At 39.0% G+C, this 25,922-nt stretch overlaps 2 protein-coding genes across 9 annotated transcripts in view; both read left to right on the forward strand.

Moving 5' to 3' along the window:
• The window catches only part of sertad2b (SERTA domain containing 2b), a 30,950-nt gene extending 20,884 nt beyond the window's left edge, over positions 1–10,066 (forward strand). For 3 of the 7 annotated variants that reach the window (XM_058385651.1, XM_058385656.1, XM_058385650.1), the window contains exon 2: positions 6,240–10,066. In XM_058385651.1, coding sequence (XP_058241634.1) covers positions 6,244–7,308 — 1,065 coding nt within the window. In that variant the 5' untranslated portion in view covers positions 6,240–6,243 and the 3' untranslated portion in view covers positions 7,309–10,066. Of the gene's footprint in view, positions 1–636; positions 716–753; positions 5,698–6,239 lie in introns of those variants that run through there. The other 4 variants (XM_058385655.1, XM_058385652.1, XM_058385654.1 and 1 more) reach the window with 3 other exon arrangements.
• Positions 10,067–19,012: 8,946 nt separating this feature from the next.
• lgalslb (lectin, galactoside-binding-like b) lies at positions 19,013–22,955 on the forward strand. 2 transcript variants are annotated; one of them, XM_058378106.1, is made up of 5 exons: positions 19,013–19,304; positions 19,753–19,839; positions 19,945–20,033; positions 21,100–21,289; positions 21,687–22,955. In XM_058378106.1, exons 1-5 carry the CDS (start codon positions 19,272–19,274, stop codon positions 21,828–21,830), a joined length of 543 nt encoding a protein of 180 aa, XP_058234089.1. In that variant the 5' UTR covers positions 19,013–19,271; the 3' UTR covers positions 21,831–22,955. The 2 variants fall into 2 exon arrangements, with proteins under 2 accessions (XP_058234089.1, XP_058234098.1); XM_058378115.1 differs by having other exon boundaries at positions 19,015–19,304; positions 19,756–19,839.
• The last annotated feature ends 2,967 nt before the right edge of the window (positions 22,956–25,922 follow it).

A 25,922-nucleotide genomic window follows, 5' to 3' on the forward strand; every position in this document is an offset into this window, starting at 1 on the left:
TTACTCTTTTGAAGGTTTCTGTAGTAAGGTTTCTGAAAAGGAAGCACTTGGTGTTTACTCTGAGCGTCTCTGACTGCACTAAACACTATTCCTCCCTCTAAAAAGTAGCCCTGTCTTTAAAGACACAAGTGCTACAAATTTTAGAGTAAATAGGTTTTCTGTGTAATACAGGGCAACACATGTAAATTATTATCTATAATTACACATATGCCATGGATAAAGATTGGGTTGAAGTATGTCACATTATTGTTTAAACAACGGATGCTACAGCACTCTGGTGTTTTATCCATATGTTGTCTAAGAGGAGACTGATATAGGTTATATAAGTTTTTTGATATAAGTTTGAAATGCTTGCGAACACACATAGCTAACTGTCTGTCTAGAACCCGATTTTGTTCATTTATTCTATTATGGCATAATGAGATAATCCGTAACTGTAGTAGCACTATTTTCTTTGCTCATACAGTGGGATTATAGCTGTAAGGTACACTAGTGTATTTCATGCAAGATAGCAAACTGCTATGATATGTATGCAATACCATAAACATATCATTTGGTCTGGCTCAATCTATATTCCTGTGTTCTCTCTCTCTCTCTCTCTCTCTCTCTCTCTCTCTCACTCCTGCTCGTGCTCAGTACTGAGCCTTCGTCAGGAGAGCCCACACAAATGACACCCCGTCTTTGTGCCGTCAAGTGCCGTGACAAAGCGTGCCGAGTAAGTACCGAGGCCAGGCGGAGAGGAGGATGAACATGTATTATGCGCCTGTAATGATACTGTAAGATGACACCAGAGAGTGTGCGCCTTCTCCCTCGTTCTTTATCGCTGTCATTCTCCCTTCAGCTCTCTCTCCCTCTGTCTCTCATTTGACAGTAATGTTTGTGTTATTACATGCAGAACAAGCAAGTGATGTTCAACTGTCCAGGCTGTTTTGTAGCCTGTATGTTTTATAGCCTGACCTTCCATCCTCATGGTTCCGTAACAGAGCTTTGCAGCAGAACATCGTGCTATGTATGTACGTATGCATGCATGTTAGTGTGTGTGTGTCTGTGTGTGTGTCTGTGTGTGTGTCTGTGTGTGTGTCTGTGTGTGTGTGTGTGTGTGTGTGTGAATCTGTCCCCTCAGGACCTTAAATAGCAAAGCACTGAGGTGAGGGGGGAGGGGAAGTCAGAAGCACAGGCATGGAAACGTGCAGATCCTGTTACAGGATCATAATATCACTGATGATTCAGCGCACATTCGCTTGCTCGTTCGCTCATTCACTTGCTCGTGCACCACTTTTTTGCGCACTCGCACGCTCGCTCATTCATTTGTCCTGTAGGTCTTTCATCCACTCATGCATGCACTCACTCACTCCCTCATTCACACGTTCATTTCATCCACAGAAAGTTCTCCTCTGCTTCTTCACTAACTCATTCATATGTAGTCATATGTACTATTGTGGAGGAAGTGCATAAACAATACAATGAGTTATATAAAGACAAATGCGAAGTGTTATCCTATATACTGTCGGAAGGTTTTAAAACCTTTGCAGATGGAGTGGAAGGAGAAACTCGGTACAATGAAGCATTGAGATGAGCATGCTTTTCACACATTTTATCCATGTAGTCTGGTCCTTCACATGAAATTTCTCTTGTGTGCTGCTAAGTATACATTTTGCAGGCAGCCTAGAAGCACTAAAGTGTTTCCAGCCTCTGCTCTGACAGCCCTGTGTTCTCCTGTCCAAAGGCCCCAGCCTTGCTTTTACACTAATTCTGGACTTATCCGGTGCTCTGTTTCACACGCTTAGCTACTGCCAGGAGTGGTATCCAGGAAGTGAGCCGCAGCTGAGCCATGCTTTTAAAGCTGCGCTGTAAAATCAAGCCATCTTCCACTAGTTTACAACACGATTAAAGAAGAAAGAACAAGCGCTCCTTTAACATAGCGTCTTTTCACAATGTTATGTAGAGGACGCATGGAAACAGGGTCATTTCCAAGCGCTGGTGCAGCAGTGATGGAGAGGCAGTTTGCGGTGTGTTCCTCAGTGTCTCTGTGTCTGAGGGAACAGAGTGTGCTGAGTGAGGCGGGAACACGGCGCTCCCCACTCACTCCCTCTCTCTTTCTATGCCCTCTCTCCTCCTTTGTCACTTTCTCGCTGCTTGGTTCCAGGTCAGAGGCAATAGGTAGTGGTAGGCCTTTTTAACACCAAGCCAAAACAAACTTTCCCTCCCTAAATCCCAACCTTAACCACTACAAAACAAACTACTAAACATTTATTGCTCCCATACTGTCCTAGTCCTGGCTCTTCTTCTGTACTTTCTCAGTGACCTTTCACCCTAGAGATGGAGGGAAGAGGATGGAGGAGGAGAAAAAGGAGAAGAGGAATGTGCAGGGTGGAGTAGTAATGGCGCTTCAGTGCTGCACATATCTGTCTCCACTCCTCGTAGTGAGTCACAGGGACCTGTTCAGCTGCCCTGACATTTTTTTTCTCAGCAGTTCTTGAAAAGGGACTTTGATTTGTTTTCTTCCCTGCTCACAACTTGTGTCATGATTTTATTTATTCTTTGTTTTTCTCTTGGCATTAATGTATCCAGCCATCATGAATTCCACAACAAAGTTTGTTTCTCTGTTTCCACCAAACACCAAACATAAAGGAAGAGGGCAGTAAATCAGAAGAAAACCACTAACTTGAATCATGTTCCTTCCCTGTTTCCACTGACATGCCAACAGCTGCCCAGGCCGATGAGATGGCTAGCAGGCTACATAGTATTTAGTTTTTCTCAGTCAGTTTTTACTCTTGCACTTTTTTAAAGAGTATGTTTACTTTTTTAAATTTAAATATCGTCCACTTTGAACACAAATGGTAATTTGACTTATTTGTGTGATATTTCATCTTTCAGAGCTGTTCTCCTGCATCTATATAACACAACTTTTTCTAATCAACAGAAGCAAAAGAACTGGAAGAATGTATTACTGAATGACCTATGTGCACCCCGTTTTTTATTTCTTTCTCTTGAAAGTTCTGTTTATCTATTCATTTCTGACTAACGTGCGTTGTGTCTGTGAGCAGTGGAATTCACACAGCGACAGGAGACAGAACTTGTTTTGCTTTCCAACACACATTTTTCTGTTTCAAATGCTTTGCCTCAGAAGCTGTACACCAACACAAAACGTTTATTTTTTTTCTTTAAGTTTGCTCATCCCCACCTCCTTCTCTCTCTCCCTTCTCTTTCTCCCACCCTTCTCGCTCCCTCTTTGTCATCTCTCTGGGCGGATTCCCAGCTGACCATGTTTGTCATGGTAACAGGCAGCGAGGCAACAGGCCCAGCCACTTGCACTTCCTGACTGAGTGGAAATGCCTGACAGAGGTGCGCCTGCGCGCTGTTTGCTTGCTTGTGTGCGTGCGTGCATGCGTGTGTGTGTGTGTGTGTGTGTGTGTGTGAGCACACAGACAGGGCCAGGGTGCACGAAGCTGTCAGCCTGGATTAGGTTCAAGCACACTGCAATGCTGCCTACTGCTACTGGGCTTCACTTTATGGTAATGAGGAGAGGCCTCGGGAACAGGAACAGGCTTCTTTCTCTTCTCTCTCTCTCTCTCTCTCGTGCGTGCGTGCAAGCACGCTTTTTTCTTTCTCACTCTCTGTCTCTGTTTTTTCCTCTCCGTTTCTCTCTTTCCACTACTGGTTTAAGTTCTGCTTCTTGCTCTCTTTCACACTCTCTCCTTATCTTTGTGCTTTTACCTAGATAACAGCGCTCATGGTTGTTTTCCTGCCCATGCCCTTTAATAAATGTGTTTACACTGACATGAAGAATACATACATATATATATATATATATATTTTTGAAAAAAATCATTGTGTTTTTCTGTAGCATTATAGCATGGAATCGAGTGTACCAGGTTAGAACTCTTAATGAATAGGTTCAGAGCAGCATGTAAAAATGCACAGTGAGAACCGAGCTTGTCACTGGAGTAGTGTGAGTGAGACTGCACCCTCAAGGTATAACATGCATGCCATTAGTCCAATATGGACCCTATATGTTAGTATGTTACGTAAACACTTACAACACACAAGCACCTGGGCCATTCTGGCTATGTAAAATGTTTGTACTACTATATGTTTTACTCATGACAAATTCATGACAATTCTCTGCTTCTTCACAGTCAGACTTACAAGTCAGGTGGAAAATGCAAGTCACGCCATATGCAGTGCAGGTATTTTCAAACCCTGTAAACACACAGTATTCTCAATAGCCTGAAGAGTATACAGTCTAAAAAATGAATAATACCAGCATTAAAGCGCAGCATAATCATGAGACTTGTAATTCCGATTGTGTTTGCAGAGAAGAGGACCTAAGTCTAATCATATGTTGTAAAAAGTGGACAAAGCTCAATGTGTTATGCAGTGACAGAAATTTGAGAAAAGTTGTGGCAAATAAGTTGCATGTAAGCTTTTTTCTGTGAGTCCGGGCTACTTGAGAAATGAGGCTCATGTTTTCCAAATTTACTAAAAAAGGGACTTCCATGCTTATTATTCAATTATCGATCTAAAACTGAAGGAAAACATTATGCCGTATAGGAAAATGCCCAGACGTCTATCTTTCCTCACAGAACACCACTGCATGTCGAAGCATCTCCTTTGAGGTCATTTTATTTAAGTTTATTACTTTAAAGTTGTTGGTGGTGCCATATTTCCTGATGTTGGTTATTCTCAGCCGTTCATTCTCTATTCATTAAGTCATTAGCATGCAAGTTAGTGATATAACTAGCAGCAAGCAGCTAAGTGGCAAAGCATCAAGCCAGATTCCTCAGGCATTCATTAAAAATTTTGACTGTATAAACTGAACAAAATATTTGTAAGCATTAGTATTGTAAGTACGGTGAAAGGGAATGTGGAATATAGTTATGACCTTGAGGAATAAAAAAGCACATATGTCTAATTACTCATAAAATATACAAAACTGTCATTATGTATGTTTCATGTTGGAAGTTAGTAATTAATGTTTTAACCAGATTATTATAATATTAACCTTTGTCCAAACTCCCCCCTCCCCTTTCCCATTCTCACACTATTGTACCGGTCTCTCTCTGTCTCTCTGACTCTTGCTGCTCTCTCCACAGCGCTGTACTGTTACAACATGGCGGCCCCTGTGATGGGCTGTAAATCAGGTGCATATTGTGCTGGTACAGTAGCTGAGAGCTCTGTTTCCTAACATGGGGAATGAGAGCAGCTTCATCGCAGCCCCTTTCTTTTGCCCAGCATGCTGTTCTGCCTTTTCCGCTTCCTCCTCTTTGTGCATACTGGAGTAATGCACAACACTGCGTTTTTCGTATTGCACACTGACACAACGAGCTCTTACTGAAAGTCTGACACACACTTGCCTCCCTCTCTTAGCAGCAAGTCTCAGGAAGCAGTAGTCAGAACAGGATTCCTGTAATTGCCCCTGTTTCAGTGCACTGTCTTCAAGTGTGAATAGTTCTGTGTGGTGATTAATAATTTGAGTGAATCATAGCAGTTTGAAGAGTTTGGTTTTGCATAAACTCCTTTCCCCTTGTTGTGTTACCTTATCTGTTTGGCACAGTTGTAACATGAGTCGCTGTGTGCTCTTTCTTCTCTGCGGCCACCGTACAGATATTGTAGACTCTCACCCCAGTGGAGGCTCAGAATGCTAATATGATGACAGCTTGCGGGCCAATGTCATGGCAACAAAGCTACAATCTGGTAACAGAAATGGTCTTTTATTTTTAACCCAAGTCTACCTGTTGATGCTCAAGCCAACTGCTGTTTGGGTTGGGTGTCTGTTTCATTGGTCGTGCATTTTGTCTAACATACCATGTAGCTGTTCATGATGTTTCTTGCCTTTATTTATGGTTACTTTAGTTTATGTGCCTAACAAGTTTTAACATATCATCTCATTGACTAAACACCATGTGTTTCCTGCCAAAGGAGTGTTTTTGTACTGTACTGTTGTATTTTGCCTTTGAGTTGGCTTTTTCTGGATTTATCTTGTTCGGTTTGATAAATCATGTCATTGTTTTCATTTAGCATCCTTATTCTGGATGAGAAAACATCTAACACATTTTGCACATTGTGTTAGATTTTCCTTCGCTCGATCCTTGATGAAATATGTGTATGAACATGGTTTATGCATTTAATTGTACACATTTTGGTCATCAGTAAAAAAAAGAAATAAGCGATAAAGAAAGAGCTTTTCACTTTAGATCTAATCTCTTTCCCTCTCTCATTTTCTCTCTCCGGTCTAGATATATGTTGGGTAAAGGAGCAAAGCGGAAGCTAGACGAGGATGATGAGGGAGTGGAAGGCAAAGCGCTGGCGATGGCTGACGGGCTCTCCAAGGTCTCATACACTCTGCAGAGGCAGACCATCTTTAACATCTCACTGATGAAGCTGTACAGTCAGCGAGCGCTGACTGAGCCGAGCCTAGAAAAGCGTGTGCTCATCAACAACATGTTGCGGCGCATTCAGGATGAGCTGAAGCAGGAGGGTAGCCTGCGACCACTCTTCTTTCCTCCCTCTCCTCCTCCAGACCACCCAATGGATGAGGGATTCCGGGAAGCACAGCCTGCTTTTGGTGTGCTCTCTGTGGTGGCTCAGCCACCTGTGCTATCCCAGCAGCCCGCAGTCCCACCTCCGTCCCCGGCTTTAGCCACCCCCACGCCGCTGGATGCTTGCCTCACCCCGGCTTCTCTGCTGGAAGAGGACAGCGCTGTGTTTTGCACTTCTCCCTCTTCACTCCATCATTCTCCATCCAGACTCCGCCCCCCCATGGCCACTGACAGCTTCTCCTCGGCCCTGGATGAAATCGAGGAGCTATGTCCGTCATCCACAGCAGCAGGGTCTATCACTACCTCCTCAATTACCGTGCCCCTTCCCATGCCCCTCCAGCCCTCCAGCCAGCCCACCACAGCCTCAGACTCCAAAAACTGCACCAAATCCTGCAGTTCAAAGCCAGAGGGGCCGAGCCCATTAGCTGTGGAGCGGTTAATAACAGGTACAGCAGGTACAGCAGCTACTGAGCCCAGAGGGATGGACACTCTCCCTACAAGTGGCTTGGACATGAGCACTTTGCCATCCTCCTCCTCTTCCTCAGGCTTCCTCACTGATCTGGCCCTGGACGATATTCTCTTTGCCGACATCGACACCTCCATGTATGATTTTGACCCATGCACTTCGGCAGCAGGGGCCTCCCCATCCAAACTATCGCCTGTGGTGACGGCTGATGACCTCATCAAGACTTTAACCCCTAACCAGCCTTTTAAAATGGACCTCACTGAGCTGGACCACATCATGGAGGTGCTGGTAGGATCGTGACCATATGTGGCTGGGAATGCAAAAATAAATCATTTTTTTTAGACGCAAATTTTAAAAACTCTTAAATACTTATCTCTGTGGGTGTTTTGTACAGTTTTTATTTTTAAGGCAAGGCAATTGTTATAATGAGTCATGATGTCACCCAGTACTACTTTTCAACACTGTGCATGCACTGTGCTCGCCTTTTCCAAATATGAACATGAAGGAACACACTTGGCTTCTGTCAGATTCAAGTGCCTTCATCAAAAATGACCACTTGGTAAATTCCTGTCTTTTTTTCTATAGTCTGTATTTAATTTCTCTAATAAGCAGAGAAGGAGTAGCAGCTCTCTTTCCCCTCCATAAACGTACAGGTGCAAGAATGTGCTTGACCAAGTCTATTTTCGTATAACTCTCATTTTCATAAAGCACAACAAATTTAAAAGAGGAACTTGGTTTATGTGCTTCTTTTGTGTTGTTCTACATATGTTAATATTATAAAGAAATATTTAAGTGAATTCACTTTAAATTTAATTTTGTGAAATAACTTTTACTCTTTAGGATGAAATGGACATGCTTTTCCCCAGCTGATGTGTTTATAGATGAGCTTGATATGAGAATTACCTTTAAACATATTTCAGATGATTCTGCAATGGCGATTTGGTTCATGCAATAACAATTCGTGCATTTCTTCTAACGTGACAAGGAGTTCTCTTTCTCATCTGGGAAAAAAAAGTCAAGGTTAAGTTCCTTTATGCGATGCAAATGCCCTTAACTGCCACCGCCTTTATTTTCAGGTTTCCAAACATTTTTTTTTTACATTAATGTAATTTTCTGTAAAAAAAAGACACTATCTTATAGAAAGGGCCTGTATGTGCTTGATAATGCAGTTTCATTCATTTCATAATTTATGTCATAAGCATCTTCAAATTAACAATTTTTTTTTTTTTTAAATCAGAAACAAAACATTTTCTACTTCTAACAGTGGCATCATGTTTGCTTGTTTTATTAAGTGAGCATTTCCCTCACCCTCTCTTTCCAGCGGTACATTATTCATATTGCATGCAAGAATGCATCATAACTGTACAAAAGCAAGCTGTAGGATTTTAGGCAAGTGGGTTTTATTTAATCTTATCCATAGTGTTGGTTATGTTTTGCCAATGGTTACCATGTCCTGTCTTGGCTCCTTGTTATCTCTCTTGATGGTTTTGGACCAATTCAAATGGTCAGAACAACTGGGTATAAAAACATGTAAAGATTTTAAATTTGAAACATGAGTAAGTGAGGCTTGTCACTGTTAATGTTCAAAATACCAGAGATTTTTATTTTTTTCTTATTCTTGAATATTTGCATTACCAGTCTTGATTTCATGGTTAAAAATCCTGTGTGTGCAACAAAACCCGACAAAATCTGAAACCCACTGCAAACCACTTAATGCAATCAAACTGGATGTAGGGGATTTAGACTTTGTGTTTTCAGTTCATTTCTGACTAAACACATCATACATGTGCAAAGGGACCATTTGTCATATCAGCTGCTTAGTGTTATAGACCTGTTTACTGGAGAGTGCTGTTAATCAGTGATGACTTTGAAACAAATATCATTTCCTGTCACAGATTTCAAAAGCATCTTAGCTATTTAGATAGATACACATAGGCATTATCAGACAGTGAACTGTAATACTAGTTCTTTACTAGTGTGACCATTTTAGATATGGGATTCAAACTTTCTATTTACAGAGAAGCCTTCAGTGGGAGTAACGGATCACATCCTATAGTGCTCAAGAGATTATATAAGAATTTGAAAAGATGACGATCAGGAGAATATAAAGCCAAGCAGGCAATACTATTCATTTCTAATTATAATTACTGATTATTTTAAGTTGTTTGGATTTGGAGTGATTTTTGTTTTAAATTATTTATTTTTCATTTCCTGTGTAAATATATTTATTTTTGATGTGAATCTACCATCTGGATTGTAATGTGTACAGAATGTATGGTAGGAATGTACTCTGCTTATAGGAATGTATTATACAATGAATTGGGTTGGAAGCCATCTTTTTCTGTTTTGAAAGTGTATTATTATTATTATTATTATTATTATTATTATTATTATTATTGTTTCTGTTTTGTTTCCTATATTATAATTTTGGGGTGCTGTTTGTGGCAGTGTTTAGGTCTACACTCCCTACCCCTGTTTAAATATTAAGTATTTAATATCTATGTACTTCATAGTGTGCAAGGGAAAAAATTGTGAAGCAATACTTTATTCTCTTCGGAAAACTTCTGAGGTTCAGACTCCAAAGCTTATTTTTAGGAAAGTCTATCTATAACCCTCAATGCCAAAACATATGAAGAGCAGAAATGAGTGCGTTGTGATGCCGGTTACTGTTAGTATGACATGGTGTCTCCCTGATTTCAGCCTATACCCCAGACCAGCTGTTTGGGGAAATATAACGAGTTCGGTGGTTTTCGAGAGAAACCACCAGGAGCTGATAGGGGTTGTTTCTGTGTGTGTTTGGGGGGTGGGGGTAGGAGGGTTGGGGTCAGAAAGAGAGGCTGTATTTTTCACAGACCTTGGGAGCTGTGCCTTTTCTATGCAATTACCAACATATTCATTTTGAGGAAAACCCACCCACCAACTGATGATCACTGTATTTAAAAAGGTGTGGACTGTAGAATATATATATATAAAAAATATGGACAGGTGTCTATGAATTTGAAACAGTCTTACTTTTGTAGTTTTATATCATACAATAAACTATTCAAATGAAAATGAATTTGACCATTTTTCGTCTTTATCACACATTTGCAAAATCACTGAAAGTGTTAATAAAGTAAATATATCTCATGTTTTATACTGCAATGTCTATATACTGTACATGCCAGAGTAATCAGCAGGTTAAAAAAAATCTTTTCACTGTTCCCATCACGTTTCTTTTTCTCCACTGTATGTCAAAGCTAATATCAGGATTTTATGCATCAACAGTTGCCACCATTTTGTAACTGTGACTCATGAGCTGTTACTGTGAGCCTATTTCCAGCATTGGGGCCACACAGCTGCAGAGAGCAGAGCCACTTTTAGTTCATAGCACATGGCTGTGTCTCATTTGTGTGCATGAGGCAGTAGGAAGAGGAAGCTAGGAAGGAGCATGGCCTAGTCATCTAGTCAGGACAGTAAGGATGTTTTTTCCCTTACGTAGAGCACTGTCTTCATGTGAAGGAGTGAGTCACTCATGCAGCAACCAGGGCACTGCACAGTTATGCACCGTGTATAACACTCAGCCTGTCTGTTTGTAGAAGTGAATTTTAATTTAACTTTCATTTTGCCACTGTTTCGGTCATGTAATATTCATGTACCCAATAGGACAGGTCGAGTATTTGTCATATTTGGGTATTTTAGTGATAGACTGAAAGGTTTTAGAGAATAAAATATAGATGTGGGCTTATATTATTTTCAAAAGATTTACTGCAGTGTTAAGCATAACTGTCATCATAGTTCTTTCAAAACAGCAAGCTTTATGTGTGTACTTCAATTGTGTCATAGTTAAACCAGCAAATTCATACTGAGAATAATTTCATAGCCTGGTTGACATACTTTAAAAGTCAGTTCTATATCATCAAATACTTAAAACACAATACTCAACTGGATGTCTACTTTAATCTATTCATTACATAAATAATGATAAAAAAAAAACATATACTGAATTTGCATTGAATCACTTTAATCATCTCATCCTTAGGGTGCTTTCAAACTTTCTGCTTCACACAAGACCATAAGGGTCTGACCACAAGGGTGTCAGGTTGATGACTCACCATTTATGTGCACTTACATACATAACACATGAACTTAGACCCTAAAAATTAAAATATGTTATCAATCTGCTTAACATTTTTTGCTTTATGCATTTTTGCCACTTTGTCACCCTTTCAGATCAACTTTAACTGGATTTTATTTTATATTTCTAAAGAACTACAGTATATGGGAAAACAGCCTAGTAATTGGGTTTTATAGATTACTTGTGTTGTATTATATTACTAAAGTTTAATGGAATCAATAGTATTTTAAAATGTATATGATGTTATGTATAAACATATATGATAGTTGTGTGATTTCACGCTGAGGCAGTGTATTTAAAACTTTCACTTTGGTTTAAACAATAACTTCTGAGTGGATTTCATTCCAGTCTATTCTATTCCACTATCTTTCTCTTGCTGCTCTTGTGTCTTCAAAAACACATTTATTTTATGAAGATTCTGACATAGTTGCAGTTCTTTGGTATATGTACAGTACAGCATAGAACGCAGACAGGTGAGTGCATCAGCATTTATTAAAAGCTTCCAAAGTATAAAAAACATTAGTCATGTGAGAGTCAAGTGATGTGCAAACTGGATCATGGCACTTGCAGTTGACAGTAAACCTGACAGTAAGCTCCTAACAGTGTAGGGTGCTTTCATTCTAAGGGCTGGATGCTTAAAGAATGAGACATGGAAAGCAGGTAATATAGCTTGTTTGTGTAGCGCTATTCAAACCCGCAAAGTTACTTCATAACGTAGTAGTAAGTTTTTTTTAAGGATGTTGAAATACAGGTTAACACGCTCAGTGGTTTTAAAGGCCGTTGGCATGGCAAGGAGAGGAATAAGTCTTTTTTCTGTCCACAACCACTAAAATATTTGTCATGCATGGATTCTTACCAGTATTTACTGACTAGCAGATGGTTGGTTTTGTTCTCCCCAAGTTGACCAGTTGCTAGAGAAATATGTGTACAGGTGATGAAGTTGCTAATAAGTTTCTGGCAAAGCCTAGAAATCTTTGTTGTTCTTTGATGTTTTGAGGCCAGTTAATGACTGCTTGGACCTTTTCATCATCCATGACAGCCCCCTGCTTTCTTATAATGTACTCATGAATTACCAGTCAGGGTGCACAGAACTTGAATGCTTTAGCATTGCTTTGATCTGCATGATTTTACACGATTTGCACTTTTGGACTCTCTTTACAAGGTGGATGTGCTCCTCAAGGGAACTGAATCTATTAAAATATCATCAATGAATGTAAGCAATTACAAACCAAGCCACTAACCCAGCCAAATGACATTACTAAGTATTCATAGTGCCAAAGCATAGTGCTAATAGCAATTTTCTATTTGTCTTCTTTGCAAATTCTCATCACGCTATAGATACTTTGGAGATCAAGTTTTCTCAAGATGGTAAGAGATCTTAATTGTTCCAAGACTGATGAGATGCGTAGTGGATACAGATACTTGATGGTAATCTGTTTGAGGTCACAGAAATCAATGTACAGATCCAGGTAATGTGGAATGTGTTCAGTATAATATTATGCAAGGGCCTCAGAGATATACTGTACTTTCACTACTTTGCCATAAGGAGGCTGGTTTAAAAACTTCATGAAAGAGTTCAGAATTATGTTCATATAACCTCCATTTGACTAAACAGGGGTTGCCCAAATTAATGCTTTACGCCTGTACACCTTATTAGACTTAATTACTTGTGTTTTCTAGAGTACAGCAAACAAACATTGACACTTAGACAGATCTCCTTCGTATATGTTGGGTTGAGCAAAGTGTAATTAGTTGCTAGTGGCTGGTATAATGTGAGCAGGACCAGAAATCTTCAGTTGCTGGGCCTATTGGTGCTGTTGTCACCCACTACACATCCTAAAGGCAATTTCTTCTATTATAAAAGGCAGACAGATTAATGCAGGTAAAGCTTTAATTAAAATCATTCAAATTAGACAAATCAAAGCAAGTAAGCAATTATCAAAATGAGAGACAGACAGAAGGTCTGATTACTGGGGCACAGACATTAACCAGCACAGATTGTACAACATTATAGCAGGATATCACAGAAACAAATGAAAATCCTGATTATTTATTTGCAGCATGAGTGAATGAGTACAGGTTTGTTTCTTAAGAAGTCTGGAGATTTTGACCATGGCTACATTTTAGTTTGAGCTTTGATTGAGTGATGTGACGTGGGAAATAGCTGAGGATTGTGGAAATTGGAGTTTGTACCTTCTGCAGACCTGGTCATGAAATTGAAATGTTTTTAATTGTACTAAATCTGTTTGCACCCAGAAAAAAATGCTGTACAAGACTATTTATTTTATTTTATTTTATTTTATTTTATTTTAGTTTTAAGTTTAGCACGACTCTGACCTAAGTCAGTTGCACTACAAAACTACGGTGATTTCTGTTTTAGGTTCAGAATGACTGAACTCACACACCTGTGTTTCAGGCTGAATGTGCTATATCTCTATAACTCACACATCTTCCCTCTCTTTCATTTTCATGCATAGTGTTGTGTGCATTACGTAATAAGAACTTATAACCTTAAAGCTGAGAAATGATTATTTGATTATTCCAAAAATATTAGGACTAGTATAACAGAATAACACACAGAGATTGTCAACTATTAGAACCAATGGTCATAGTTGCAGAGACAAACTGTCTAAGCAGCTGCATTTATAATTGGATTCTGCTCAGTTCACAGAGGGCATCTACAGCCTTTCTTGTTTCTGTGAAAGTGCAGGGGGGTGGGTGGAGGGTTGAGAGACACTGCAGTAGACTTGCACTCTGCTCTGCCCTCCTTCCTGCCCTCCCTCCATCTCTCCCTGTCAGGTTGGCTTTGTGCGGCTATCTGAATGATCCTGTTCCGCTCGGTCTGTGGAGGGAATGAAGCCACGCCTGCTCTCCGCCAACCACAAGCCCAGCTCAGCACACACACACACACACACACGTTTATATAATGCCGATGTCAGCACAGCATTGCCCCCACCGGCTGGAATGTAGAGTGCATTGTGTGGAGGCCCCTACATCTCTCCGCACTCCACCCTCCAAGGAACACGCTTCAATAGTGATGATACATTGCTGCATTGTTGTTGTCACTTTTTGTACATTAGGAACAAAACGTTTTCATATGAATAGCTGCAAGTGAAGCACATTCCAAAGAGCCACGTGCTCACCTGCTAACTAAACACATTTCAAGAAAAAATGTAAAGATTCTAGTATGTTGAGAGGAGAGTATGTACAGGAGTGTGTTTTGTTACATCATATCTACTGACTAGATAAACAGCAATTTGCTCAAGTAAAGTCAGGCATATTACCAAGGTCATTTATCAACACAGTAGAAGTAACAGCTATGTAAAGACCTTCAGAGGCAAAAGATAACTTTACCCCAATCATTTAAAACAGCAGGCTTAACATTTTCTCTGGAGTAAAAGGTCTCACCATGCACATAGATTGTGCAATTTTCTGTGGAACTGTACTGGATGGATGAACAACATTCTTCTAAAAGAAAATTCCTTCAGTTGTTGTATTGATGCTTGGTCATGGAGACGCTAGTGGTCGAGCCAAAATCATCCATAGATTTTTCACTTGCTGTCTATGAAGGCGATGATTTACACCACTTTTATTCTTATCAAATCATTTGGTGAGCCCTCATGCCCTGTAGATGGGGGCATTATCGTCCTGCAAGAGACCACTGCCATCAGGATAGAAATGTTTTATCATGGAATAAAGAAGAACAATCGTAATAACTTTGTATTGATTTGCAATGACCCTGCCTCTAAAGGAACAAGTTGAGCAGAGGTATGGCAGCAATAAATAAACCCTACTGCATATCAGAGCCATCCATTTTTCCTTTCATTTCACTGCTGGATGTCAGTGCCAAAGGTCTCTGAAAGTTAATGATTATGAAGGACAGAATGGAGATACTGAAGACTGACTGCAGATGAGGGTAAATCTGAAAGTCTTATGTGAGGCTATGAGACACATAATATATATTAATACTTGTCTAGTGATACCTTTAAGCTAATGTGGGACTAATTATTAAACTGACTTTTATTTTACATAATTTCTTGAATAGCACCTAAAGTGTCATATTTGCCTACAGGTATTAATAAAAAGAAACTGTTAATTTTTAGACTCACACTAATAAAGTACTAATTAAATTTAGTTATCACATCCAGGCTATACAAAAAATATGTCTTAAAAGAGTTGACAAGATAATCTTAACTACCATGAACAAATTGTTCACCTTGTGCATTTGTATTTATTGTTTGTGAGTGAATGCATGTGATTACATGTCTGCATGAACAGGTTCATGTGATTTCCAGTGTGCAAGTGTAGAGGGGAAAGACCCAGAATGAGGAGCCAGAACAGGAAGTAAAAGGCAGACCACACACAGCTGCAGCATGGAAGCAGTGGGTGTGAGGAAGTGTGTGGGAGTGTGACATTAAAAAGCAGACAAACAAGGGACAGAAACAGATAAAGAGACAGTGAAAGAGTAGCAAAATAGATGAAAAATCTAAAACCTGTGCTTGCATATTGAAAATTAAATGACAATTACATGACTATTTCACTTTTATAAGACAGAATTACATCTGATTCCAAGAAACACCTATGTTTTAATATATTATCTGAAGTAATCAGAATACTTTTAAACAAAGCACCTTTTTATTTTAGTAATTTTAGGCAGTTCAAAAGGCCTATTTTTCACCAGAGCCTTTCTGGTGGTTGACGGTTTGTGTCAGTTAAAGGGCTGGATACTGCGAGCAGGAGAAAGAGGTGTATAGACAGATGAGGTGTTCAGCAGGCCCAGGTGCACCCAGTCAGATCACTGTGTCCAGTGTGAAGCCCTTCTGCAGGACTTTCCGCATGAGAAGGTGAGGAGAATGGTGCAGTGGAAGAGTAGCACTGTACTACTGCAACATTAACCTAATTACATCCAGGCCGTGCTAAATAAACACTTATTAAATTTGCATGCTCAAATACACTTATGAACAGACAGGGCCAGAATGCAGGGTAATTTTTTCACCCTTTTCACAGAGCTTATGGGTGTGCATTATTTGTTTATGCTTACACCAGGTAAGTTGATGTTACTAGTGTCATTAGAATAGTGGATAAATAATGAAGTACTTCAATTACACAGAACGGTATTACAAATGCCTAAAGACAGCAAACTGAATCTTTGCGTCTTATATAAAATGTAACTTACTAATAGGGACCTTCAAAACAATTTAATACTAGGAATACATGATGATTAGGAAGTAATATGACATTAAGCATTACGTTTATGTGGCCAAATAATTATATAACTAATACTCTAATGATCGAGACCCTACAGACGGCCTAACTAGTTAGAATGTTGGTTTATTGCACAAGCCTGCCCCCTAGTGTCTAAAATAATTTTTTACTTAAAACCAACTTATTTTTAGATGCCAACCCAGACGACTCAAACTGACTGTATGCAATTGCATTATACACTCGCTGAACACTTTATTAGGAACACCTCTACACCGACACAATTACACAGTTATCTAATCAACCAATCGTGTGTCAGAAAAGAAAATAATGCAGATACAGACCAACAGCTTTGTTTATATCAACCATCAGGTTGGGGGGAAAATGTGACCTCATTAACTTTGACCGTGTCAAAGCCAAAGTCATATCAAACTGGTTTCATGAACATGATCATGAGATCAATGGTATTTAGTGGTCTTTATAGGTACACAGACGGTAAGGTCAGAATTTAGTGGCCACAGCATAAATTCATGGACCCACCCCACCTTATGTCAACAGTCCAGGCTGGAGGTTACAGACTGTTCAGCTGGCATGAATTTCATTACAGCCACTCATAATGTAAGTCAGTATTGTATATGTCCCCGATGCTCCTAACCATAATGTCGCAGAGGTTCTTAATTGGATTCAGGTCTGGAGAACATGAGGGAGAGTCAATAGCATAGTGCCTTCATCATCCAGAAACTGCCTACACACTCTGGCCACATGAGGCTAGGATTTGTCATGCACCAGGAGCAACCCAGGGCCCAGGCAGCATAACGTTTCCCATGGCATCTCTAGACACTTTCACATCTGTCACATATGCTCAGCATGAACCTACTATCCAGGAAGTGAACAGAGTGCCAGTGGTGGACCTGCCCATTGTTCGCTGTTGCATGGTTGCCTGTGAGCACACGTCCCAATAGAGGATGTCAGGCCCTCATGCCACCCTCATGGAGTCTGCTTCTGACAGTTTGGTCAGAAACATGCACATCAGTAGCCTGCTGGAGGTCGTTTTGTAGGGCTGTGACAGTGCTCCTCCTGTTCCTCCTCACACAAAGGAGCAGATACTGTTCTTGTTGCTAGGTTGTTGCCCTTTGACAGCACTGTCCAGCTCTCCTCATGTAACAGCCATCTCTTGATATCTCCTTCATGCTCTTGTACCTATGCTGAGAGAAAACCCAACCCTCCTTGTGATGGCACATATGGATGGAGGAGCTTGACTTAAATTTTTTTACCCCATTGTTTTACCTATGGGATTACTTTCAGTTATCTGGTTTCCTTCCTACTCCAAAAATACATACTCATAGGTGGATTGGCTATGCTAATTTGCACCTTTGGGATAGACAATAGATCTTCTCTGGCTGTTACTGAAAACAAACAAATGAATGAATGAAGGCATTTCAAAATGTGTGATATAGTAGGGGAAGAAATACATTGCTTTCTCGAACTCACCTGTAATGCAGTGAGCACACAGTCTCTCCAGCAGCCAGCTGTTAATCTGCTTTCTCTTTTTTATAGTGGCTCTGTGGGCACTGAGCATGTGCCTTGTTAAGTTCTGGGCTCCTTAACATTCTAATTTTGGACTTTGTATTATGATCTGTTTGGTGTATTTATTGGGGTGTAAAACAAAACTGATCTGGGCTGTTTGGCCTCTTGGGTCTTTAACACCTTAAAGTCCAGTAATTCTTTAAGACTACTCTTCAAGGGCCAAAATAATTTAAGAGATATTGTATATTGATCTAATTTTTTTATGTTTGTTTACCCTGTATACCAATTTGACCATTTTAGCAGAGATTTGTTTTTATAAACAAACAATTTTAAATTAAAATTAAATTGCTTTTTTTATTTATAAAATACCCACACAACATTTTTATGCAATTTTTAATTAGATTCCTCTAGACATCATTCATTCATTCATTCATTCATCTGGTGAATAAATCAGTTTTAGTAAGCCATTTATCCTGAGCATGGTCGTGCCAGATCTCAAAACCATCCCAGCACTGGTAGAAAGGAAGGAGGATTCACCCCCCTAATGGGGTACCAGTCCATCACAGGGCACCATGCCAATCTGTGTATCTGCATATTTTTGGGCAGATGGAGGAAACTGGAGAACCTGGAGAAAACCCGAACACAAGAACCCTAGAAATATGAGTCAGAAATGCTAAGACATTATTTATAGGTATAATTATTAATGGGGGTATATAGGGGGATTAGGGTGTAAATGTGTTTTTCTGTCTGTTCTCTCTCTCTCTCTCTCTCTCTCTCTCTCTAAAGTATACGTCCATGGGATTTGATCTAGAATTGATTAATGCAGGTTTTTATTCACGCCAACGGGATCATGGTGATTTTAGCAACATTTTTGAAAGTTATTTTAAAACATGTCACTATAAATCAATATCTTTTACTCAACGCACTGAAAGAGCCCCTTTGGGAACGCAGGTTAATTGCACAGAGGACTGTGAATCATTCCCAATTTGCTTACTACCATACTAAATATTAACATGGAGAGACTACTGCTATTTTGACATAAATCAGCCTACTATTTAATACAGCTCGTAGCAGGCTATGCGATTTGGGACGTAGTAGTGGCATGGAGAGACTACTGCTATTTTGACATAATTCAGCCTACTATTTAGTACAGTTCGTAGCAGGCTATGTGATTTGGGACGTAGCCAAGACTGGATGTAGACACTGGATTAAGCTCCGTCCCTGCTCTTTCACACGTCAGCATAATTTCCCACAGCGGTGTGGGGAATGAGCTTTTGTGTCTTGTCTCTCGTCATGCGTCTCACATCAGATGCGTCCCGGTGATCGTGTGGCTGCTGTAACACTACGCTGTGAGCAAGGCGCGTGCTGCTGTCAGATTCCTGCGCTACCGTAAGCATCCTATGGTCTTCTGCACAAGATGGCGGAGCAGAGCACGGAAAAGGACGCGATAGTGAGTATACCTAAGCCTATTAAAACCTCTCTGTACATCTCACGTTAATTGCATGGACATGATATGAATGTTTAATATACAGCATGAATTACATGTTGGAAATCCGGTGAACACCCAGCGCGTTTTATCGCATGTAGTATCAGTGCAGCGTTCATCTGAGTAACGTGAACCTGTAATAATGGACTAATTGAATATTTAGGGCGATGTTCATTACATTCCTCAAGACTGAAGCATAAAACACAATTTGACCCGGGTATTGCTAAACTGATTAGGTATATAGATATACAAACGCTAGGTTTTGAGAAATATCTGTAAGGTGTGTGCTGTTGCATTGTTCTTGTGGAATATCATAAATATAACATTAATCATAAATTGCAGCGAATAGGCTTTTTTTTTCAGGTATTGTTCTTAAAACCTTATCTCTTTTTTTCTGTCTTGGATAACACTGAAGGCAACCGAGGATGATCATCTTAACAATTCATTAGGAGACTCTGGCTTGATCTCCCCTGACAAAGAGAATATCTCACGAATCCTGGTGGAGTAGCCTCATATATCATAGTAAAAGATAAAAGGCATGTAATTGGCTACTGCTTATGCTTAGGCTGGTCTTTGACTAATCTCCTTTATTTTAATCTCACAGACAGTGCCGTTCAAAGGCCGGATCAGAGGAGGTATGAGGCCTGGTAAGAAAATCATAGTCATGGGCATCGTGGATGCAGAGCCAGACAGGTAGTGATAATTTATCATCACGGTCATTGCATTAATGTCATCACCATTTGGTCCTTCAATTTAGCATGGGTAAAAAAGTCTTTTTGTCCAGAAGGTTTCAAACCTTGTTGTCATGCATGAGTAAAATCTTTAGTTTAATCTTATCTTGCTACTAGTTCACTGCTGGATTATTAAAACTGCAATGTCAACTTTATGGATGTCTAGTTTGTGAATAGAACTATATTGTTTTTCACCATGGTGAAAATTTGCCATTGCAAATACTGATATTGATTTATCACAGCCTACAGTATGCAAATGGACCACTGATTATTCACAAGTTTTATTATGCAGTGGGAGCATCCCAATCTTAAACCATAGAGATGTTTTCCCGAGGGTGTTTTGATAGCTGTATACAGTTAAATTATTTATGAAATCAACAAAGTATTTTATCTGTAACAACAAGTGTTTTATCTATATTCTGGAGCCTGTGTATGGGCATGCTCTGGACTTTGTAGATGAATGGCATGTGTTTAAGCTTGCCAGTGGGTGTTTACCGACTCTGACGGAAAGAGATTTTATAGCAGTTAGAGCGTGTGGGTGTGTCGCTGAAGGTTACACTGTGCAAATCTATTTCAGTTTTGGCCATACTGATAAGCTGCACTACCATTTTAGCATTTTTGTATCAGTAAGTGGAGCCAAGACTAACAAAATCAAAGTATGTGTTGTTTTTTTTTTGGAAAATTGCTAGTAACTGAAACATGCAGACATCCATATTTGGACATATTATTAGCTACCATAGACATTAAACATCAAATCTATCAAGTATTTTGGGATTTGCTGCTTCGGTATGTGAACTACATTTCATGGATCTTGACTTACTAATAGTAATTTGTGAAAACCTTAAAACAGGAACATGAATGAAGTATCTTGTAACAGTATCTTATAACTGTTTTGTAATCTAAGTATCATTTGAGGTATTTATGGTATATACTAATTACACTGGACATGTCTAAATTGCATGTTTAAATCGAGGACTTCTACACCATATATCCTGTTTCACCTTCTTAAATGGCTGTTTTATGTTCAGCTTTGACGTCAGTCTAACCTGTAGCTGCAACACTGAGAAGGACGAGGAGGAGGTCTCAGATGTGGCCCTGAAACTTAGCGCCCGATTTGCTGAACGTCAGTTCTTACGGAATGCAAAGATTTCTGGGAAATGGAGTGAAGAGGAGGCAGCCATTCCATATTTCCCCTTCATTCAGGACCAGCCATTCAGGGTAATTTTCAAAGATTACAAGTAAGATAGATTAGATAGATTACAATTATTAGTTATTTTATTAGTAGTTATGTGTCTAAACAAAAATAGTCACAAAAGCTGAAAAGTCCAAATTGTAGTTTGCATTGCTGTGCATGGCAGTGAGCAGTACAGCAGATGGATGTAAAGAAGGTTGAGATGGTGAGTTTGGTGAAAGGGGCTGGAGGAAACGGGTCACTCTACTTCCAGATCAATCTGTGATTCAATACAAAGCTGAGATAAGCATGCAAAACTGGATAAGTGCTTCCTTTCAGCATACTGAACCTACAACGTATAATTCAGTGACTTTTGCTTTCAACTTTTCCATTACTTCCCCTCTCTCTCTGATTACATTTTCTGTATTTTTCCCATCCATACAGATTGAGATCCATTGTGAACACCAGCGTTTTAGGATCTTTGTCGATGGACATCAGCTGTTTGACTTTTATCACAAAGTGAAGTCTTTGCTGACCATTGATATGATCAGGATAGATGGAAGTCTGCAGATCACCAAGCTAGGTTAATCCAGCACACCGGTGCACGTTCTAGAGAGGACTTCTGACAGGTGACCAAACCTAACTTTGTCTGGTGATATTTTTGAAGGCCTGAGAGGTTCTGCTTCATCAAACACATCATGGCTACCCACATTCCTTTACTCTGTTCTTTTTTTCCTCTGTATCCCATTTTCTGTCTGCACATCTTTGTAGGTTGATATGTAACGTGTGAATCTTTGCCGTGTCAGCTGTGTGTCTCTTTAGGTGTTTATACAATTAAACAAGCTTGTTGTTTTGACTGCTTGAGGGACCTTGTGTAATTGCTCGATAAGGTACTGCCTGCTCCTGCATAGTGTTGGATTGAAACAGAGGTACACACAAAGAGTTTACACGCAAACTTACATAAGCTAAGAATTTCATGTATTACCTATCTAAGTGCTGACAGTTTTATTAGTAGGCAACAATGATCGTAGAATTTTATGATTGACAGATATGAATAACTGCTGTTTATTGCAACCATTCTTTTTTTTCTGGGATAAATATCTTGCACTGACTTGATGCAGAATGTAGTACATTATGGAACAGTTAGGTGTTTTATTAATATCATTGGAAATGATGGCAGGTGTAACTGGCCATTTAACTGAAAATCCTAGAAAAGGGTCAAATGGCCCCTTTACTTTTTTTAGTCATGTTTTGTACATTGTACATTATCATGAAAAAATCACCTGCTGTTTACAACCTCTCTTATTTGAGCTTAGTGATAATAATAACAATGATTGTATTTTAATTAATTCTTCTAAGAATGTAACATGATCCATGCTGATAACTTGGCTAATAGGGAAGAGATGGAGAAGAAGATGAAGATGAAGCAGGCTCAGCATCAATTATCTTGACTAACATACTGTTCCCTTAAACCCTCATGTCATTCCTTACAAAGCTATTTCCTGGACCTTATGGCCAAGGAATAGCATTCTTTTGTGTGTCCTCTATTTCTGTCATATATTCAAGATGTCTTTGTGATTTCCTGTCTCTCCTTAGAACATTAAGTACAATGTTGGTTTTCCCCCAGATGGAAGGGCATATGTTCACACAACTGTTCCCTTATTACCCTGCACCTGCTTACATATAGTTGTAACATGGAAATTATGGTGATTATTATTAGCACCATTTTTGAGTTGTTAATTACATCCCAGAACCCAAGCACTCTCTAAGTCTCATGTCTTGCTATGCAGAAGTGCAAATGGACAGTATTTGTGTCTCTTTCCAGGTCTGTGTGAGTAGAAAGGTTGATGTCTTAACCATATTTTTCTGTACTGGGATTTTACATAAGTATTTCATTACGTATTTTATCTAGGCTTTATGTCTTTAAGTGGCTGCAGGAATGTGAAATTCCCACATGACTGGAATACAAGATGAAATAATTAAGCTCACTAAGCTCTGATGAACCTTTCTGCACATTCTTGAACCCGATTGACCCTCTGAACTAAATGAATTTCAACAGAAAAAAGCACCAGACCTGAGATCTCACAAGCCAGAGAACATGATACAGCTATTATCCAACTGCACTTAGACTGATTGTGTCCACTTGGAATATTGTAAATTATGGTTTATTCGCAGGTTTTACCCTGCAGGTGCTTAGAATTCTACATATTAAATCAAATATGCTGTTTTAAAAAGTAATGTAGCATTTAGTTATTGTTGTTCTGATTTTGTTTTAGACACCTCAAAGACAATAGTTTGCAGAGCTACCAGTCATTTAGCAATATGAGAATACGGCCATTGTTCAGGCCACACTTTTTATTAGCCATTTAAATATCGCTCTTCCAGAAGGAGATACTATATGAAACTACAACACTGAAGATCGACATATCTCTTTCATTTGGAAATTTTCCCTTTCACAGTATAGTGATGGTTTCTGTTGTTTCACATTGTTTTATGGACTGTCTTCAAAGATGTCTATGTAGTTAGACCCCAATATATTCTTTCCTCCAATAACAAGGATGAATTTTAGATGCTGACAGCTTATAGAAATCATTTATATATATTTAAATTATAGTAGTAAATTTGAATACATTTTTATTTGATTTCAAGGCCAAGGCAATATTTTATCCATCACAGATAAAATATATCTACAACATATGTGGAACAACTGATGGTCAGGAATGTCTTTTTTTAATTATTAAGACAATATCACATAAAGCTAACACCATGCGCCTAAATGTATTGTGGCTGTGATAGTCATTTATGTTGTGAGTTTCCATCTGGTGCTGTTTATTTTGCTGCTTGAACAACTCCTAGAGCAAAGGGGAGGGAGTAAGCTGACATGAGAACCCAGATTTACAAGCATTTACTATACAGTCACTGTAACTGACCCTCTTTTCCTCATTCAACATTTGGAACTAATGCTAAATGTCAGGCTCCTTATGATCCTGATTAGTCTCTAGGGTTTACAGATGGATATACTTTGTGCTTAATGTTACATTGCTTTTCAACTGTAATGTAAAAAACCCTTTGACCAGATTCAGATGGATTTGAATTGGATGATACCGTTACGGGCTGTACATTATTATGTTTACGATATTGGATGTATATTGTTTTGATCAGGGTTTATTTCCTATGTAATGTCATTAAAAGAGTGCTGTGTGTGAGATATTTAATCCAACTGTTCCTAGATTATACCATTATACATCTAATTCCATAGATTTCTTTAACATTGCATAGCATGATTAGTATGTTTTTTTGTTTGTTTGTTTGTTTGTTTGTTTGTTCGTTTTTTTAATCTGAGAATTTGTAGTTTGCCATTTCACTACTGTAATACAGAATCTAAAGTATCAGTTGTTTGATTTGGGGATTATTTCACATGTATTTGCACAGCGGCCTATTACATAAATCTAGCTTGTGGGGTCAGTCATGTAAATTGTGGTTGTATAATCAATTGAAAAATTGTGTATACACTGGCTCTTTTTTTGTTTCTGTAGTTGCATTTTTATTTAAAGATGTGCCTATGGAACAATGGCTTTGGCATTTGGAATCCAACATTTTACCAAAATCTTGCACAGATAGACTCAGATTTTCTTTAAGCACTTTCCAATATGAGCTTAGAATGTGTGAGAGATTACTCTGAATTCTGTAATGTATAAGCATTTTTATAATGTATGAGCGGCTATTGTAGAATATCAAATAAAACCCACAACAAACACCTGACTAAGCAATACATATTTGACCTTTCCTGAAATTTACTACAAAATAAATGTTTCAATGACCGAATTACTGCTTTGTTTGATCTATTTATGTTAATTGATAAAACAACTGCAAGTGCAAAATTTACTTCTGGATTAGTCACAGATTGGTGCTGTGGAAGTAGAAAAGTTAAAAATTAATTAAAAATAAGTTATATAACTTTGCAATGTCACTTTCTCATCGTATCAAAATTGCTACCACTAATCTGGTACAGGGTACAACTATTATGGCCAACATTAGCCTGTATTAGGGATGCTCCTGCTCCTGGTGCAGCAGGAGCGTTATTGCTTCAACAGTCGAGGATCCTCAGGTTGATCTTGACCTTGGATTATTATGCAGAATTTCACATTCTTCCTGTGTCTTTCCTCGGGGTTCTTCGTTTTACCCCCACTTTGTGAAAACATGCCTGTAGGTGGATTGGCTATTAAAGTTATTAAATTATTTTAAGTCAAGAGTCAAGTCAAGTCAAGAAGCTTTTATTGTCATTTCAACCACATATAGCTGACGCAGTATATAGAGAAATGAGACAATGTTTCTCCAAGACCCTGCTGCTACATAAAACAACATAACATATTGCTACAGAACAGAAACAAGGGACAGAAAAGTAGTTGTCTTAGCTACATAAAGTGCAACGTGTACAACCGGGTTCAAACTTAATGTAGCTAAAATCTTTGCCTGGGAAAACTGAAAATTTTAAGGCTGTCCTAAGTTGTTTAAATATAGAAGGTTTGTTCTTCACAAAGTACCAAAGTTTTTAGATTTCTTTATTCCATTGTCACAGTGTTATGCTCTTACACTCCTAAATATTAGGATATAATGCATGCTTGATCTGCTGAAAAAGTAGCACTATCAGGACTTTTAGCAAACCTTTAAATTCTGTTT

This window comes from Hemibagrus wyckioides, linkage group LG03 (assembly GCF_019097595.1).
Source record: "Hemibagrus wyckioides isolate EC202008001 linkage group LG03, SWU_Hwy_1.0, whole genome shotgun sequence".
NCBI lineage: Eukaryota > Metazoa > Chordata > Actinopteri > Siluriformes > Bagridae > Hemibagrus > Hemibagrus wyckioides.

Excerpts from the sequence above, each read along its gene's own strand:
- lgalslb (XM_058378106.1), top strand. The coding sequence starts at position 19,272 with ATGGCGGAGCAGAGCACGGAAAAGGACGCGATA. Across the intron at positions 20,034-21,099 it reads GTGGATGCAGAGCCAGACAG|CTTTGACGTCAGTCTAACCT; the intron begins GTAGTGATAATT and ends TTTTATGTTCAG. Across the intron at positions 21,290-21,686 it reads TTCAGGACCAGCCATTCAGG|ATTGAGATCCATTGTGAACA; the intron begins GTAATTTTCAAA and ends CCATCCATACAG.